Source organism: Podarcis muralis, chromosome 12, assembly GCF_964188315.1.
Source record: "Podarcis muralis chromosome 12, rPodMur119.hap1.1, whole genome shotgun sequence".
Lineage (NCBI taxonomy): Eukaryota > Metazoa > Chordata > Lepidosauria > Squamata > Lacertidae > Podarcis > Podarcis muralis.
This window is the reverse complement of record NC_135666.1, coordinates 25,405,170-25,420,594: the sequence shown is the minus strand read 5'-3', so window position 1 is coordinate 25,420,594 and position 15,425 is coordinate 25,405,170. Positions and strand designations below refer to the sequence as shown.

The following is a 15,425-nucleotide window of genomic DNA, read 5'->3' as shown; positions in this document are numbered from 1 at the left end:
CCCGCCCTCATGGTATTCATCCTGCAGCCAGTTCCTTCCACTTTCCACAGGCTCCGATCTCCACGTCTCGCCTTCAACCTCCCCGCATCTGTTTCTCGTTGAGATCCCTCCAACTTCTCCACCCCCCTTGTTGCGGTGTGTGTCCCCCCCCCGCCTTCTCCGCCCCCGTCCTTTCCATCCTTTTCACTCTCTCCCCTCCTCCCTCCTGCACCCTGCGCAGCCACAAATCAGGAGTTTGCAAGGCCAGGGGGTGGGCACCGCCCCGCTCCTCCTCCCCACCGTCGTGGCTTTTCTCCCCTATTAATCATCCCCCCCTCCCCTTGAGCAGGAAAAGCCTTTGCTTCTGCTTTTTTTTCTTTTGCAATCAGAGATGGGCCGGGATTGTGGGGGACCAGCCCCGCCCCGCCCGTCCCGGGGGACCCCGTCGGGCAGCGGTTGGCCGCCACGCGGGGCGGGGCGGGGCTTGGCTTTTGTTGGACGGGGCGGGAGGGCGTGACTGGCGTATAAGAGGCGCGCAGGGCCCGCTCGGCCGCTCTCCCGCGCCTCTTCCTCCCGCTGCTCGACGGCGCTGCTCTCTCGCGCTCTCTCCCCGGGATTGTCCACCTTCCTCTTCTGGGATTACAACCATGAGTACCACCAGCAGCAGCCGGAGCTCCTACCGCCGCATGTTCGGCGGGGCGGGCGGGCGGCCCAGCTCTTCGAGCAGCAGCCGCTACGTGACGTCGTCGAGCCGCTACTCGCTGGGCAGCGCCCGGCCCAGCAGCGTCCGCCTGGTGTCGTCGGCGCCCGGCGGCGGCGGCCTCTATGCCTCCAAGGCCGTGCGCCTGCGGGGCAGCCTGCCGCCCATGCGGATGCTGGGCATCGATGGCGGCGTGGACTTCTCTCTGGCCGACGCCATCAACACGGAGTTCAAGGCCAACCGCACCAACGAGAAAGCCGAACTGCAGGAGCTCAACGACCGCTTCGCCAACTACATAGACAAAGTGCGCTTCCTGGAGCAGCAGAACAAGATCCTGCTGGCCGAGCTCGAGCAGCTCAAGGGCAAAGGCACTTCCCGCCTGGGCGACCTCTACGAGGAGGAGATGCGCGAGCTGCGCCGGCAGGTGGACCAGCTCACCAATGACAAGGCCCGCGTGGAGGTGGACCGCGACAACTTGGCCGAAGACATCATGCGCCTGCGGGAAAAGTAAGGCGCGGGTCCCCTGGACGGGGCGGGGGGGGGGGGAGTCCGGGGCGAGGGCTGGGCTGGGCGAGTAAACTACATTGGCCCCAATGGGACTTGGGGTTTGATTAGCGGCTTGCCCTGGCAGACTTCCTGCTCTCCGAGTAGTGGTTCCGTCTGTGATGGCGCGCGCGCATCCTTTGCAAACAAAGGAAATGTGCTTCTCGTTTCAAAATGACTGCAAATTTGTACGAATGCAGCCAGGAGATTGATTGATTGATTGATTGGATGGTTAACACTTCCTCATTCCGGTTACAGCCCTCGTTCTGCTTGTCTCCATCCATCCCTCTCCCCTTAGGAATGAAGTTGTCGCACCAGCGCTAAGCAAATATCAAAGTCTGAGCGTTCATTCATTCCTTTAATTCAGAAAGCTTGTGAATTCAGTCACGTGGGCTGATTCAGAATGATCACATTCACTTTGTGAATCGCATGAAGGACTCGTCACGTGAAAAAGTTCAGAAAACTTTTCCACAGCTGAGCCTGCGCTGGCTGGAGGCAGCTGGGCAAGCGCCTTTGTCTTAGGAATCTGCAGTGTGGTGGGTCCCGTTAATCACACTCTGCAGCACAAAGAACAAGGGATGAAGTTCCATTCTTGTTTTACTCTGATGCTCTAGCAGGGCAATTCCATTAAAGGGGACTTACTTGCAAATATTGAGAGGTGTGGTTTACTCCCATGTAAGTGCACATAGAATTGGGCTGCTAGCCCCACCCAGTTCAATAGACTTTACTTTGGCTTCAATTTGCATTTTTTGCTAGAAGCAAGGCCCATTGCACTGGGTGGGAATTTCTTCTGAGTAAACTTGCAGAGGATTGTGGTGCTAGCCTGCAATTCCTCAGACTTATTTCTGTGTAAAATTGCATAGATTGGATTGCACTATTACGCTGCCCATTGTTGAATCAGTTTATGCTGGTACTTTCTGAAGTTGCATGGTTACAAGTGCCTGGTAATTTGCCACATTGCTATTAGAATTATAAGGTCTAGATCAGGGCTAAGTTTGAATTTATGGTTTGGGGAGCTGCTGCAAACCTCCAGTTTTAACAAAATGTATTAGGCAAACAATCCACAATTGCAGGTCAGCTCTCCCTCCCACTCAGCTAGTTGAATAAGCGGGGTAGCCTTCCCCCCCCCCTTTTTTTTTTTGCTGGGCTTATGTTTATTGGTGGATTTAACGCTGCTGCTTCTGCAAGAGTTCTGCTCCAAGTCTGGTCACACTGTAATGAAAACGGAGCCACACAAATGGAGGCATGGGGTGCTTTTGTGTGGAAGACCTCCCCCTCACACACTCTTCCCCCTTTTGCTTCTCTTTCCCTCATGGGTGTGGCTGACTGTCCATCAAATCTGAACTTCACTTGGTCAGCTTTTTTCATTTCTTTGAATGGGTCCTTTAATTTTTCCAGACTTCAAGATGAGATGCTTCAGAGGGAAGAAGCTGAGAACAACCTGCAATCTTTCAGACAGGTTTGTAATTTCATACACCCCCCCCCCATTAAAGTTTTTAAGTGTTTGTTAAATTCTAGCGCTAAAACGCTTACAAGTAAGAAACGGAACGGAAAGCCACCTGGTGGTTGAAAATGGATAATGGGAGTGTTCTGGTTCTTCCGTTCAAATTCATTTCCCCCTAATTTGCCTAAGTAGTTCTTTCACTCCCATTGTGTTTTGACTCACACGAAACAGTATTTCTGCATTTTTGAGCAGTATTGAAATGTTAAGATCATAAGAGCCCAGCTCAATCAAACCCAAAGGTCAGTCTAGACCAGCTTTCTGCTTTTGCACAGTGGCTTTCCTCTGGGAAGCTGGCTATCTTGGTTGCTCCCCAGCAACTTATAGTCTGATGCACACTGCCTCTGTTCCTGGAGTTTTCATCTAACCATGATGACTAGTAACTATGAAGATCTATACTGGGGTAGCCACCATGATGATGTTGACCTAAACCAATTTCCCCCAACCATTGGCCATGTTGGCTGGGACTGATGGGAGTTGTAGTCTAACAACATCTAGAGGGCACCAATATTGGCTGACCTTGATCTAGACACATTGTCATATAACAGCATTGTTGCATTCAGATGCTGAAGATGAAAGGATAGCATATTGCCAAAGGCCAAGTAGTAAGTTTGTGGCGGAGAAAACTATTTAACAAAACTTGCTGGTCATGCTTTCAGGCACTATGTTAACACCAGCTGTGTCCAGCTTTTTGAGCTGTGCTTGGATTTAGCAGAGGCCCTTATAAACACATAGCGCTCTTGCAAGGGCTAAGAATTGTTTCTGTTTTATCAACGTCTAGCCTGTTACCCAGAGAAGCTCTGTGGAATCGGTTTTTCAGATTGGTAAGGGTGAAAGGGAGCCATCTGTTCGCTTGGCTGAAAGGTATTAATGGTTTCTATGGGATTCACTATGGAATGCCGATGCAGGCATTAACAGCGACTGTGGTGGCAGCAGATTGAAATAATAGGAGCCTTTGTGTTCTGGGGGTGCTTATGGCAGGCTGCATTCTTGCTGGATGTGTAATGATGCAAGCATACTTAGAAACCCATAATTTAAAGCATTGGCCACTTCAGCTGGTCCAGTCTCTAACTGATTATTGAACAAGATTGTCCACTAATTATATTGCTGACATGAAGACCGACCTAAAATCAACAAGGATGTTAATTTAGGACTGCATAATAATTAATACTTCAGACATTCCTTCCCGTCCCACTAGACTGGTTCACTGGACATTTGAAGTAAATAACATTTGGAGCCTTTCAATCCTTAGCCATTTTGCTTTGAAAAATGAAGCTTTTCTGCCTTAAGTTCTCTGTGTGCCAATTTTTAATACAATAACTAATTTTCAAACCTCTATTTCAAAGGAGAATGTGAGATAGAAACGGATCCTTTTAAGTAAAGCCATCGCCATAAGACAGTGAGTCTGAGTTTGGGCAAAAATCATGAAATAAGTTGCATTTTTCAATTAACTTAAAATAAAAATGTTTGCAACTTTGCTGACTATATCTCCCCCCCCTTTTTTGAGCCAGATTCTCAGTTTGTGGAAGAAACATCTTTAGCCCATACTTCTATACGCAACCTTGTAGTAAGCCCATTGAATCCTGTGGGAATTACTTTAGAGTTGAAGTAGGATAGCGCATTTGGTTTGAGACTTTCAAGTAATAGAAGAGGAAGGTGAAGTTTGAGATGGCTGGGTGCGCAAGCATGAAGGAGACATGTGACTTGCAAAGTTGTCTTCTACAGTTACTAGAGTGAGCCCCCAGAGTGACCCTAAACTGAGTCTTGGTACTCTTTGGATATGTCTAGTACTGCAGAGAGCTTCAGTCTCTGTGTAGCTCAGAGCTCCTTTGTGCATGGCCTGATAGTTCCATTTGCATGGTTGTCTTCCTCTGAGTGTGGGGAATCCAAGAAGGGTGACTTACGGGATAACATAGCACATTGCTAGGACCACATCTGTCTTGTGGGTATTCTCCAAGACTTCCACTCAGGCAGAAAAAGATTACCAAATACTGAGCCTTCTTGACTCATTCCCTTTGCTTTGCTGGGACACTTGATCTATCCTACATGAGCCATGTGACTGGGGGAGCTATAAATAAAGGGAACAATGCACAATGGTGTTGTGTCCTTTCCTCATGTGTTTGCAATGTGGATTGAGGATTATTTAGCCCAGACCCATAATGCAGATGCAACATTTAGGAGCTTATTCTCTTTTTACTTTTATCTCTGCCATACTGTAAACCTAAAGCACACTGGCGATGTTCCAGCGTTCTTGAGCACATGGAATAATATGATAAGAGATGGTCATGCACAGATGATGTAATGAAGTGAACCTTTGGGTACAATATCTGATCTGGTAAAACACTTACCATGTAGGAAGCTGCATACATTTTGCTGGCAAGATGTTACATTTGGCACAATACCACTGTATAGCATTTGAAAGAGAAAAAGAACAGAACTTACTTAGGGTGGTGAAATCATTAAAATCCTTAACATTAAGCTAAGCATTAGCTTTTGGAATCCACTAGACTGATTCCCCACTTCCACCTTCCTAGCTATCTCTAGGTATGCTTAGGACACCTTGTGGGAAGGAAGAGAGAAACCAGTGTTGTAGAGAGATTGAATGAAATATACTTTACTCAGGCATTTAGGGGGCATTTGACTTGGGACAGGGCCATAGCTTGTCCTAGACAGAAGGGTCCTAGGTTACTGTCAGTTGACAAGCTCTTTGGCAGCAGGCCTAAAACAACTCTGCTGGAGTTCACTGGGCTAGCTTGACTTGAGCTTCACATACTCAGGCTGGTCTGCTTGTAAGAATTGCTTCCTCGTTTTACTGTGCATGATTGACAGATGGAGGCCATGGAAGAACCAACACACACATCCAAATTGCCTAACTGCCACAACTCTTTGCGGCAGTGAAGTTGCCAGATACCTTTACAAGTTTAATTTACTATGGATCCCAAATTTGATTGTGACCTCCCAAATATAGGGGTTTAAGGGTGTGTGTGTGTGTGTGTGTGTGTGTGTGGTGTCAAGTTTCCCTCCCCATAATTTAGCTCAGAATGAAATAGCATCTCACAATGGGTGTGTTCAGCAAACTGTCTTTGAAGTCTGTAAAGTGAGACTTGAAAGAGATGAGGGTGTTCTGCTGGAAAGAGCTTAGGAAGGATAAGCTTTGTTCCCCTAGGTCAGGGGTCTGCAACCCGCGGCTCCGGAGCCGCATGTGGCTCTTTTACACCTTTGCCGCGGCTCCGGGGCGGATACTAGCGAGGGGAGGAGGCGCATTGTGCACCCTGACACTCCCCACTGTGGCGGGCGCTGTACTGGCTGTGACGTCGCATGGGGGCGGTGCGTGCGTTAGTCACGCACCGTCCCGACATCACCTTCCCAGTTTTGCGGCTCCCTTTTTTTTCCCCCTTCGGAAACGGGTCCAAGTGGCTCTTTTTGTGTTAAAGGTTGCAGACCCCTGCCCTAGGTTGAAACATGGGGAAGGAAAATGCTAAATCCCTGAAGCTTGAGGGTGGGGGGCAAAGCTTGTAGTCCTCTAGTATTCTATAAATGTCTCAGGGCATTCCTCTAAAATGGGTGAGGAACCAATGGCCTCTCCAGCTGTTGTAGGATTCCTCAACTTCCATCAGCCCCAACCAGCATAGCCAGTGTTCAGGCAATGATAGGAGTCATGGTCTTGCAACCTCGGAAGCATCCAGGGGCTCCCCACCCCAGCCATTGTCTTCAGGCATAAAACCTCAACTCTCCATTACTCAGCAATGCTTTGTTCCTAACCAGTATCTCTCAGCTAGTGACCTGCTTCAACACATTCATCTCTATATGTGTATATACAGTTGAGCTCTTAGCCTTCTGCACATGTTAACTTGAGTAAGTACAGCAGAGTTACATAGAGTGGGACTCTGCTTTTACCTCTCCCTCCACCAAATTGTGTCACCCTCCCCCAACAATGGCATGCGCCGCATGTAGAAAAAAGCCCAGTGTGCAAGGAGCTCCATGCAGTGTGCCAGGCATGTGCTCCAGCTTGCAGCTGCACATGCGTTCTTCTACAGGCAGAGTGAACCATGTGGTTGTTGAAGGTGCAACACCAGAGCTAAAATTGGCTCTTGTCTACATGAACATGCCCTCTAAGTTTCCTTCATAGTTCTGTGCTTTCTCCATAATTGTGTTCCACTGAGAGCCAGCACCTGTTGCTTATTGGACTCAAAGGAACTCCTTCCCCAATACTTCAAGCCCAGACTGTCATCTCAAATCAAGCTGCAAGAGTGCACTCTGGTTACACTTGCATGTGGATTTTGTGTGTGTGTGTGTGCGCGCGCTAGCCACAACTGGGCTAATACTTTTGCTGCCTGAGCTTGTGTTACTTTCCTAGACTCTCAGATAAAAATCTGCAATACCCCTGTCCTGTGAAGTTACCCCTGTCCTGTGAAGTTACCCCTGTCCTGTGAAGTTATTCTCCAGATGGTACTGCACTGACAATTGGGCTGGTGGGAGTTGGGAGTACAGCAACATCTGGAAGGGAGCACATTGACTACTCCTGCTTTAGCACCTGAGACTGAAAATCGCACAAGAACATCTCCCCCTTTTAACAGTAAAATAAATAACAGTTTGCTTGACCACTTACAACACTCCAGAAACATCTTCCGGCAATGGTAGTCTTTCACTCTTTGCCTAAAGGTGTTGTTTTTCCAAGTTTTGAGGGGAGAGTGGGCCACAAACACTAGCCTGGTGCATCTGGAGCAATCTGCATTAGCTTTCAATGGACCGAGCGTGTTCATTTTTCAGCTATACTTGCAACAGGTGCCTTGAGAGGAGGATATGAATTCTTGCCATGGGCTCACACTTGTCTGGGATAAGCAGTGAGCTTTCAGGCATGAAATCTGACTTCTGAAATGGCATTGCTCAGTTCCTGTGTGAAATAACTGGCAGCTTTGCACAGTTGCAGAGAAAACAAAAGTAGGTTCTGAGATGAGCTCTAATCTCTTTTGCTTACTGCCAAGTACACACAACAAAACATTATCTGCTTTTCTGTTGTGGCTGAGCCCTACTGTATTTTGCCGTCCTTCTCTAGCCCAACTAATCCTTTGCCTGGAGTCTTAAATGACACCAACGATCTCTTTTGTGTAACAAACCTGCTGTCCTAAATAGAATGGAATGATAAAGTTCATGGGCATTCATTAGTAGCTTGTTTCAGGTGCATTAATATTTCAAATAACTTTTCTGACATAATATCCTAAAGTTCCTAAAGTACTCTAAAGTACTTGTATGCCTTTGACCCTGTTGCTATGAATTTAGTGTGTAAATAGGTTACTTTAACCACACAAAAACTTGCCACACCATTCATTTTATCTTGGACTGCATACAACTTCTATCTAAACTAAACTCTTTTTTTCTGGTGTTCAAATGTGTTTAGTCTAAGTTGACATCACCTAGATACAGTGATGCTGGCTTTCCAGAAAAAATACTGGAAAATTTCTGCTACTTCATATTGATCTGATTCTGCATGTTTCAAACTGGTATTCATACGCCAAACTAAAAGTATGTCATACTAACTTTAAATTTTTTTCAGTAGCCAAAAATAGTTGAACTGAAATACTGAATTAGAGTTAGGGAATTCAATAAAGTGTACTTGCTGTACTTAAAATATTATAATCAAAAATTTTATTGGAAATTACTGATAATGGAATGATCAAGACATGACATGACAATAGTATTTTTTTTAATTAATAAAACAATTGAAGGTGCCAATAAGATTTATACTCCCCCCTCTTTTGACTGAAAGCTGTTCAGCCTTTCTGAAGATAGCTCCCTAGAAAAAGTGTTTGCAGTTTCAGATTTGACTAGACTTCGTTGATCATTAATTAATGTTACGAAACAATGACTTTCTCAAAATGGAAAATTGTATGCAGAAAAAATATAGCTGTGGAGAGCTTTGGTCAGATTCTGTGCTGTAGACAATTTTCCATGGAGAAATGTCAAACCTCCACCTCAATTGCTGAAGGAAGGAAGTGAAATCAAGCCGCTCCTTATTTAGACAGTAGTTTGTTCATTGCAGACATTTTTTGCCCCATATTACAACATTCTCCCAGTTAGCTTATGAACATTTCTGACACCTTTCCCTCTGTTGTTCCTCCCTCAGGATGTTGACAATGCCTCCTTGAACCGCCTGGATCTTGAACGCAAAGTTGAATCTCTGCAAGAGGAGATTATCTTCTTGAAGAAGCTCCATGATGAGGTAATTTTTGAACTCCCACCAGCTTTTCAATGTGATTCCTTAGGGGGGAAATGAATTGCATTGGTAAAAACGTTCAATGTATGGAATGTCATCTTTTTTTCCCTTGAAGGAAATCCGTGAGCTTCAGGCCCAGATCCAGGAACAACATATCCAGATCGATGTGGATGTTGCCAAACCTGATCTCACTGCTGCCCTGCGCGATGTGCGTCAACAGTACGAAAGTGTTGCTGCTAAGAACCTCCAGGAAGCTGAAGAGTGGTACAAATCCAAAGTAAGCGAATGGCCTGACTATCACCGCCCCCTATACACTATGTTTCAATTACAGGATAAAATAAAATAGACTTTAGTTCAGCAGTTGTTCTACATTTTGTCATTTGGATGCAGAGTGCTCATCCTAGTTGTCTGAATGTGAGGGTCATGGGACTATTAGGGATCTACAGTAGGTCTTGATACTACAGAAAGCACTGCCTCAAAAAGGCGGTCTACTGTAGATTTCTTTAAAAAAAAACAAACTTGTGTGTATATTAGAAGATTTATGTCCCACACTTTCTGTCACAAAAAGGATTCTGAGAGGTGGCTTAATTATTTAATGAAATGAGACCATTAAAAGCAATCCATTAAAAATAAATCATAATTAGTAATGAGAGCATTTCACTCTTGTTTTAAGAGAGGGACACTTACAAGCTACACTCAGCTCAGGCTATGTAAGGTGTACACTCTTCGCCTCTTCCCAACCTCCAGTGCCCCAAAGAACATTAGTTGTTAAGAAACAACTCATAGTCTCCAAGTCTCATAGTCTCCAAGTAACACAACACACAACTTCGGAAACCGTGCCGGAACTGAATTGGGTGAACACATGAACTTGGCAAGTCTGCAGTTTTAGGTTCTTATCATCAGCATTAGAATTCTTCTTATAATTCTTATTTATTGCCTACCCTTAACCAGCAGGTCCCAGGGTGTGTTACAACAATTTAAAATTCAGAATTAAAAGCAGTTAAGACAGAATACAGTTTCAGGAATAGGGTGGGCCATGAAAACACACACATATCTTTGTTAGAATCACTGATTTTATTTATATTTCGGTTAAAAAAATGTTGCTTGGGTTTAACCTCTTAGAGATTTTGTGTCAAATATGTGTTATATAATTTTTCTTAATTTATATTTTGGATATTTTCAATTTATACATATTTTCAATTTTTAAAATAAGGGTGGTTCCTGGTGTTCCTTGATAAGTGGCACTTAATAACATGTAAAAGTTGAAAAAATGTAGGTGCAGCATTGTAAGTTCAATGCTTCTAAGAATATACCGTATTTTTCTGTGTATAAGACACCCCCTATTTTGGGGGACTCAAAATTAAGAAAACACCCCTGAGCACTACCCATGTATAAGACGAGCCCCAATTTTAAACCTAATTTTTTGGTTAAAAAACCTCTAGTCTTATACACGGAAAAATATGGAATTCCCCATAAAACTAGAATCCTGTGACAGGATCGTGTGTCTCTTTGTACCTTGATGTGTCTTGAAGGGATAGTTGCAGGCCAGTAACATAATGGTTTGTTTTTTTAAAAAAGGTATTGTGTCCTGTTGCTAAGGAGCATCTGGCAAGCTGCAGATGGGTTTGGTTATGTTGTTAAAAGCAGTTGGAATTCTGTAGGGACTTCTCTGCATGGTAAACAAATGTCTCACAGACACATATATTGGGAGGTCACATTGCAATTGTGAAAGGAGCTTGTTAAAAAAGAGAGGGTTATAGCATGCAAGTCTTCATGACGCAGAGGCCTAGTCCACCCAAAGTGGCTTGTAAGGTGTGAATCAGCTGAGTTCTGCTCATCAATCATGCCCTTTGGTACCAGAGTTTAATTCTCCCAGTCCTTAATATGTGTCTTAGCTAAAAGGTAGACTCTTGATAACCTTGGTGTGGTGTTAGTTTGCAGATCTGTCTGAAGCAGCCTCCCGGAACAATGATGCCCTGCGCCAGGCCAAACAAGAAGCGAATGAGTACCGCAGGCAAATTCAGAGTCTCACCTGTGAAGTGGACGCACTTAAAGGAACTGTAAGTGAAAGATGACGCTTGGAGGGGAAGGCTTTGGCAGGTGGTGATGGTTTTTTGAGAAGAAAAGTATGATTAGGTCTGCATTTCTCAGCCATTCTTTCGGAATAGCGCAACTTAAATATTACATGTTTGCAAAAGAGACCTTTCAAACAATCAAGTTGGCATATGCCCTAATACTAACAACAACAACAATTTATTATTTATACCCCGCCCATCTGGCTGGGCTTTCTGACGTGGAAATGAGCCTGTGATTCACCTCTGTCTCTGAACTCAAGCTGTTGATAAAACTAGGGCCAAGATCTCAGGCTACCCTAAAAATTCTTTCAATTGGAGATTCTAGGGATTGAATGTACAGCCTCATTATGCATGTGATCTGCTGCTGAGCTGTTGTCTTTGCAGAATGTTCTGCACTCGTAAAATGAATCTAATATTACGACTCTTGAGTCCATTCTGCACATTCTTGTAGCAAGTGAAGGAGTCTTCTGTCTTCCATGTTTACACTTGGGAACATATAAATCTGCTTTAACACTGAGCCAGAAAGTTGTATCTCACTCAGGATTGTCTACACCAGGGCTGGCAGACATGTGACCTTCCAGATATTTCTGGATTAAAAAATACGTTTTTACATATGTAAACTTGAATCAGCCCTGGACAGCATTTCTTAATGGTCAGGGATGAATTGAGCCATTAGGTTTTGTTCCGCTTTAATCCTACCGGAGTATAAACTCATTGAAATTAATAGACATTATTAACTCTCCAATTGCTTGGATACAACCTATTGATTTCACCATTTTACCCATGAACTGAATGCTATCGCTTGAAGCCTCAGTGTATACTTTTGTAAAATCTCTCCAGAACGAATCCCTGGAACGCCAGATGCGTGAGATGGAGGAGAACTTTAATCTTGAAGCTGCTAACTACCAAGACAACATTGCCCGACTCCAGGATGAGATCCAAAACATGAAGGAAGAAATGGCTCGCCATCTGCGCGAGTACCAAGAGCTGCTGAATGTAAAGATGGCTCTTGATATTGAGATTGCCACTTACAGGAAACTGCTGGAGGGAGAAGAGAGCAGGTACTAGATTCATCCGGTGGACCCTCAGCAGGCATATCTGAAAACAGTCTCAGCTGCCTTATCTAAATATGACTTCTGTCTTCTTTTTTCAGAATCACAATGCCCATTCCGACTTTTGCTTCCCTGAACCTGAGAGGTAAGCAAGTGCCATCTATACCTGGTAGCTGGACCTCCTTGGTGTATTAACCATTTTTATGTAAATAGTACTAACATCAGCAATAGAAGGTCTTGGTTTTGGCATCTGATATATGTAAAGGGTCTGGACTTCCCTTGATGCACTCTTGAGTCCTTGTTGGAATGCCCACCTTGTATCAGATGTGTCATCTGGGACTAGAATTCTTGAAGTGTCCTTCTCTGGGTCTGGGTGGTGGGTGGTCCTGTCTTTTGCCAGTGGGTGGGTGTGGATGGTCTTGACTTAGGGTTGACTTTTCTGTTTGCTTTTTCAAACATTGTTTTGTTGGTAACCTAAATGGAGAGCTTTCAAAAGGCCTGATACCTCATTGGTTTTGCATAGCAATATTACCCAAGCACTGATCTAAGATCAGCATTGTTGTGGCATCTTTCTAACACGAGTGAGAATTCTCTACAGAGTTCTAACTGTGCTATTCTTATCTACAGAAACAAACCTTGAGTCTATCCCAATAGACACCCACTCCAAGAGAACACTTCTTATCAAGACTGTTGAAACTAGAGATGGACAAGTGAGTGCTACTAACAATTACATATGTGGGGTTGTATATATACATACATATTTACATTAATGCTGTTAAACATATCTTCTAGGGGTGTGGAACATACTACTTTAGCAGCCCCCCCATGCCAATGCAATTCTGGGCTGCATCAATAGGAGTATAGCATCTAGATCAAGGGAAGTAATAGTGCCACTGTATTCTGCTCTGGTCAGACCTCACCTGGAGTACTGTGTCCAGTTCTGGGCACCACAGTTCAAGAAGGACACTGACAAACTGGAACGTGTCCAGAGGAGGGCAACCAAAATGGTCAAAGGCCTGGAAACGATGCCTTATGAGGAACGGCTAAGGGAGCTGGGCATGTTTAGCCTGGAGAAGAGGAGGTTAAGGGGTGATATGATAGCCATGTTCAAATATATAAAAGGATGTCATATAGCGGAGGGAGAAAGGTTGTTTTCTGCTGCTCCAGAGAAGCGGACACAGAGCAATGGATCCAAACTACAAGAAAGAAGATTCCACCTAAACATTAGGAAGAACTTCCTGACAGTAAGAGCTGTTCGACAGTGGAATTTGCTGCCAAGGAGTGTGGTGGAGTCTCCTTCTTTGGAGGTCTTTAAGCAGAGGCTTGACAACCATATGTCAGGAGTGCTCTGATGGTGTTTCCTGCTTGGCAGGGGGTTGGACTCGATGGCCCTTGTGGTCTATTCCAACTCTATGTTTCTATGATATTGGAATATATTATGTCAGTAACTGTCGAAATGGTCCACCTTTTATGCCCAGGATGCTTAATGAAAGTCGAGTACGAAGGATCTAGATTCTGCGCTTGCAGTTGTTTCATTGGAACGGTGGGAGGGATAGATACTGGTGACAGGGCATGAAAACTTGGATGAATGGGACTCAATTTTACAAGGATTCCAGGTTAAGCCTAGAATTCCATCCAAAAGTCATAAAAAAGCCTATCTAGCTCTGGTTTCTGAGCCCTTAAGTCAGGCTGCTGTCTCTGTTCAAAACCTCCACAATGTGAATATTTTTTTCCATTGAATGCTGTGCTTCAAATGCTGTGTGGTGTAGCAATTCCAAGGACTGCTCTGCATTTGTTGGATGTCTTGGGCAGGTTTAAGCATGTGGTGACAGAAGGCCAGCTGTCTCTAAATTGCTGAGTTGCCTTGTTTTAAACTCTTCCCTCCACACACACCCCCCCCTTGGCTCCCAAGTAGATATCTTGAGCAGGTGGTGGGAAGCTGGGAAGACTTTCTGGTGTCCCTCCATATGCTTTGAGGTATCAGAGGGGAGGTGGGCACAGTGTTGCACCAGCCTGTTGCCTTGCACCTTCCCTTTGCTGCCTATAGAATCTGTGGACCATGTGGCAAGCCAGATAGTGGTGTTTGTGCAAGATTCCTAGTCACTAGCTTCAAGTGGAAAATATTTCAAGCAGCAGTTAAGCTTCCCTGTGAAAGGTTTAGGAGCTGAGATCAATTGACAATTAAATACCCTTCTAATGCTTTACGATGCTTGTCTTAATAGGTTATCAATGAAACTTCTCACCATGATGAACTGGAGTGAAGAAGAGAACAGCACATCTTCCTTGTGCCGAAATGAACCCTTACCAGCAAAACTAAAAAAAGAGAAACAGCTTTTCAAGTGCCTTTCTGCAGTTTTTTCCAAGAGCGCAAGGTGGTTATGCTAGAAGATATAGGTCTTAGATCATGCAAAACTGACTCTCTTGATGGGTTAGAAGAGCTTAAAAAAAAGGGAGTCTAGTTCAGATAGCACTATCTTGTGCTGCAATACTGTTGTTTTTTTTAAGTTTCTGAATTGAATAAAACTGCTTTTTCAGCACAGTATGATGAGCAACCTCTCACTGCTTCAATAAACATTTTGGAAATTGCTTTCTCATGTCTTCTTAATTTGCAGCAAGTTTTTAGCAACAATCATAGATCTACTTTCATTGTAGCAGCAAGAAATGCTTCCAGGATTTTTTTTTTAAATTGAAAGCACGCACACACACATTTACATCTGCTCTTTGAAATTTGATGTCTGTCAGGATTAACTCTTAACACTGTAATTATACAGGTGAAATTCGAAAAATTAGAATATTGTGGAAAAGTTCATTTATTTCAGTAATTCAACTTAAAAGGTGAAACTAATATATGAGATAGACTCATGACATGAAAAGCGAGATATGTCAAGCCTTTATTTGTTACAATTGTGATGTTTATGGTGTACAGCTGATGAAAACCCCAAATTAACAATCTCAGAAAATTAGAATATGAAATGAAATCAGCAAAACAAGGACTGCAAATAGAGCAATATTGGACCTCTGAGAAGTAGAAGCATGTACTCAGTACTTGGTTTGGGCCCCTTTTGCATCAATTACTGCCTCAATGTGGCGTGGCATGGATGCTATCAGCTTGTGGCACTGCTGAGGTGTTATGGAAGTTTCAATAGCAGCCTTCAGCTCTTCTACATTGCTCGGTCTCATGTCTCTCATCTTTCTCTTGGCAATGCCCCATAGATTCTCTATGGGGTTCAGGTCAGGCAAGTTTGCTGGCCAATCAAGCACAGTAATCCCATGGGCATTGAACCAGGTTTTGGTACTTTTGGCAGTGTGGGCAGGTGACAAAGTCCTGCTGGAAAATGAAATCAGCATCCCCATAAAGCTT

The 15,425-nt window shown here is 44.3% G+C and overlaps 1 protein-coding gene across 1 annotated transcript; it reads left to right on the top strand.

The window, feature by feature from the left end:
- Positions 1–516: 516 nt before the first annotated feature.
- Positions 517–14,651, top strand: VIM (vimentin). Its single transcript, XM_028750563.2, has 9 exons — positions 517–1,186; positions 2,621–2,681; positions 8,848–8,943; positions 9,053–9,214; positions 10,872–10,997; positions 11,853–12,073; positions 12,166–12,209; positions 12,692–12,774; positions 14,287–14,651. The coding sequence occupies exons 1-9, from the start codon at positions 627–629 to the stop codon at positions 14,323–14,325; spliced, it is 1,392 nt and encodes a 463-aa protein (XP_028606396.2). The 5' UTR covers positions 517–626; the 3' UTR covers positions 14,326–14,651.
- Positions 14,652–15,425: the final 774 nt, after the last annotated feature.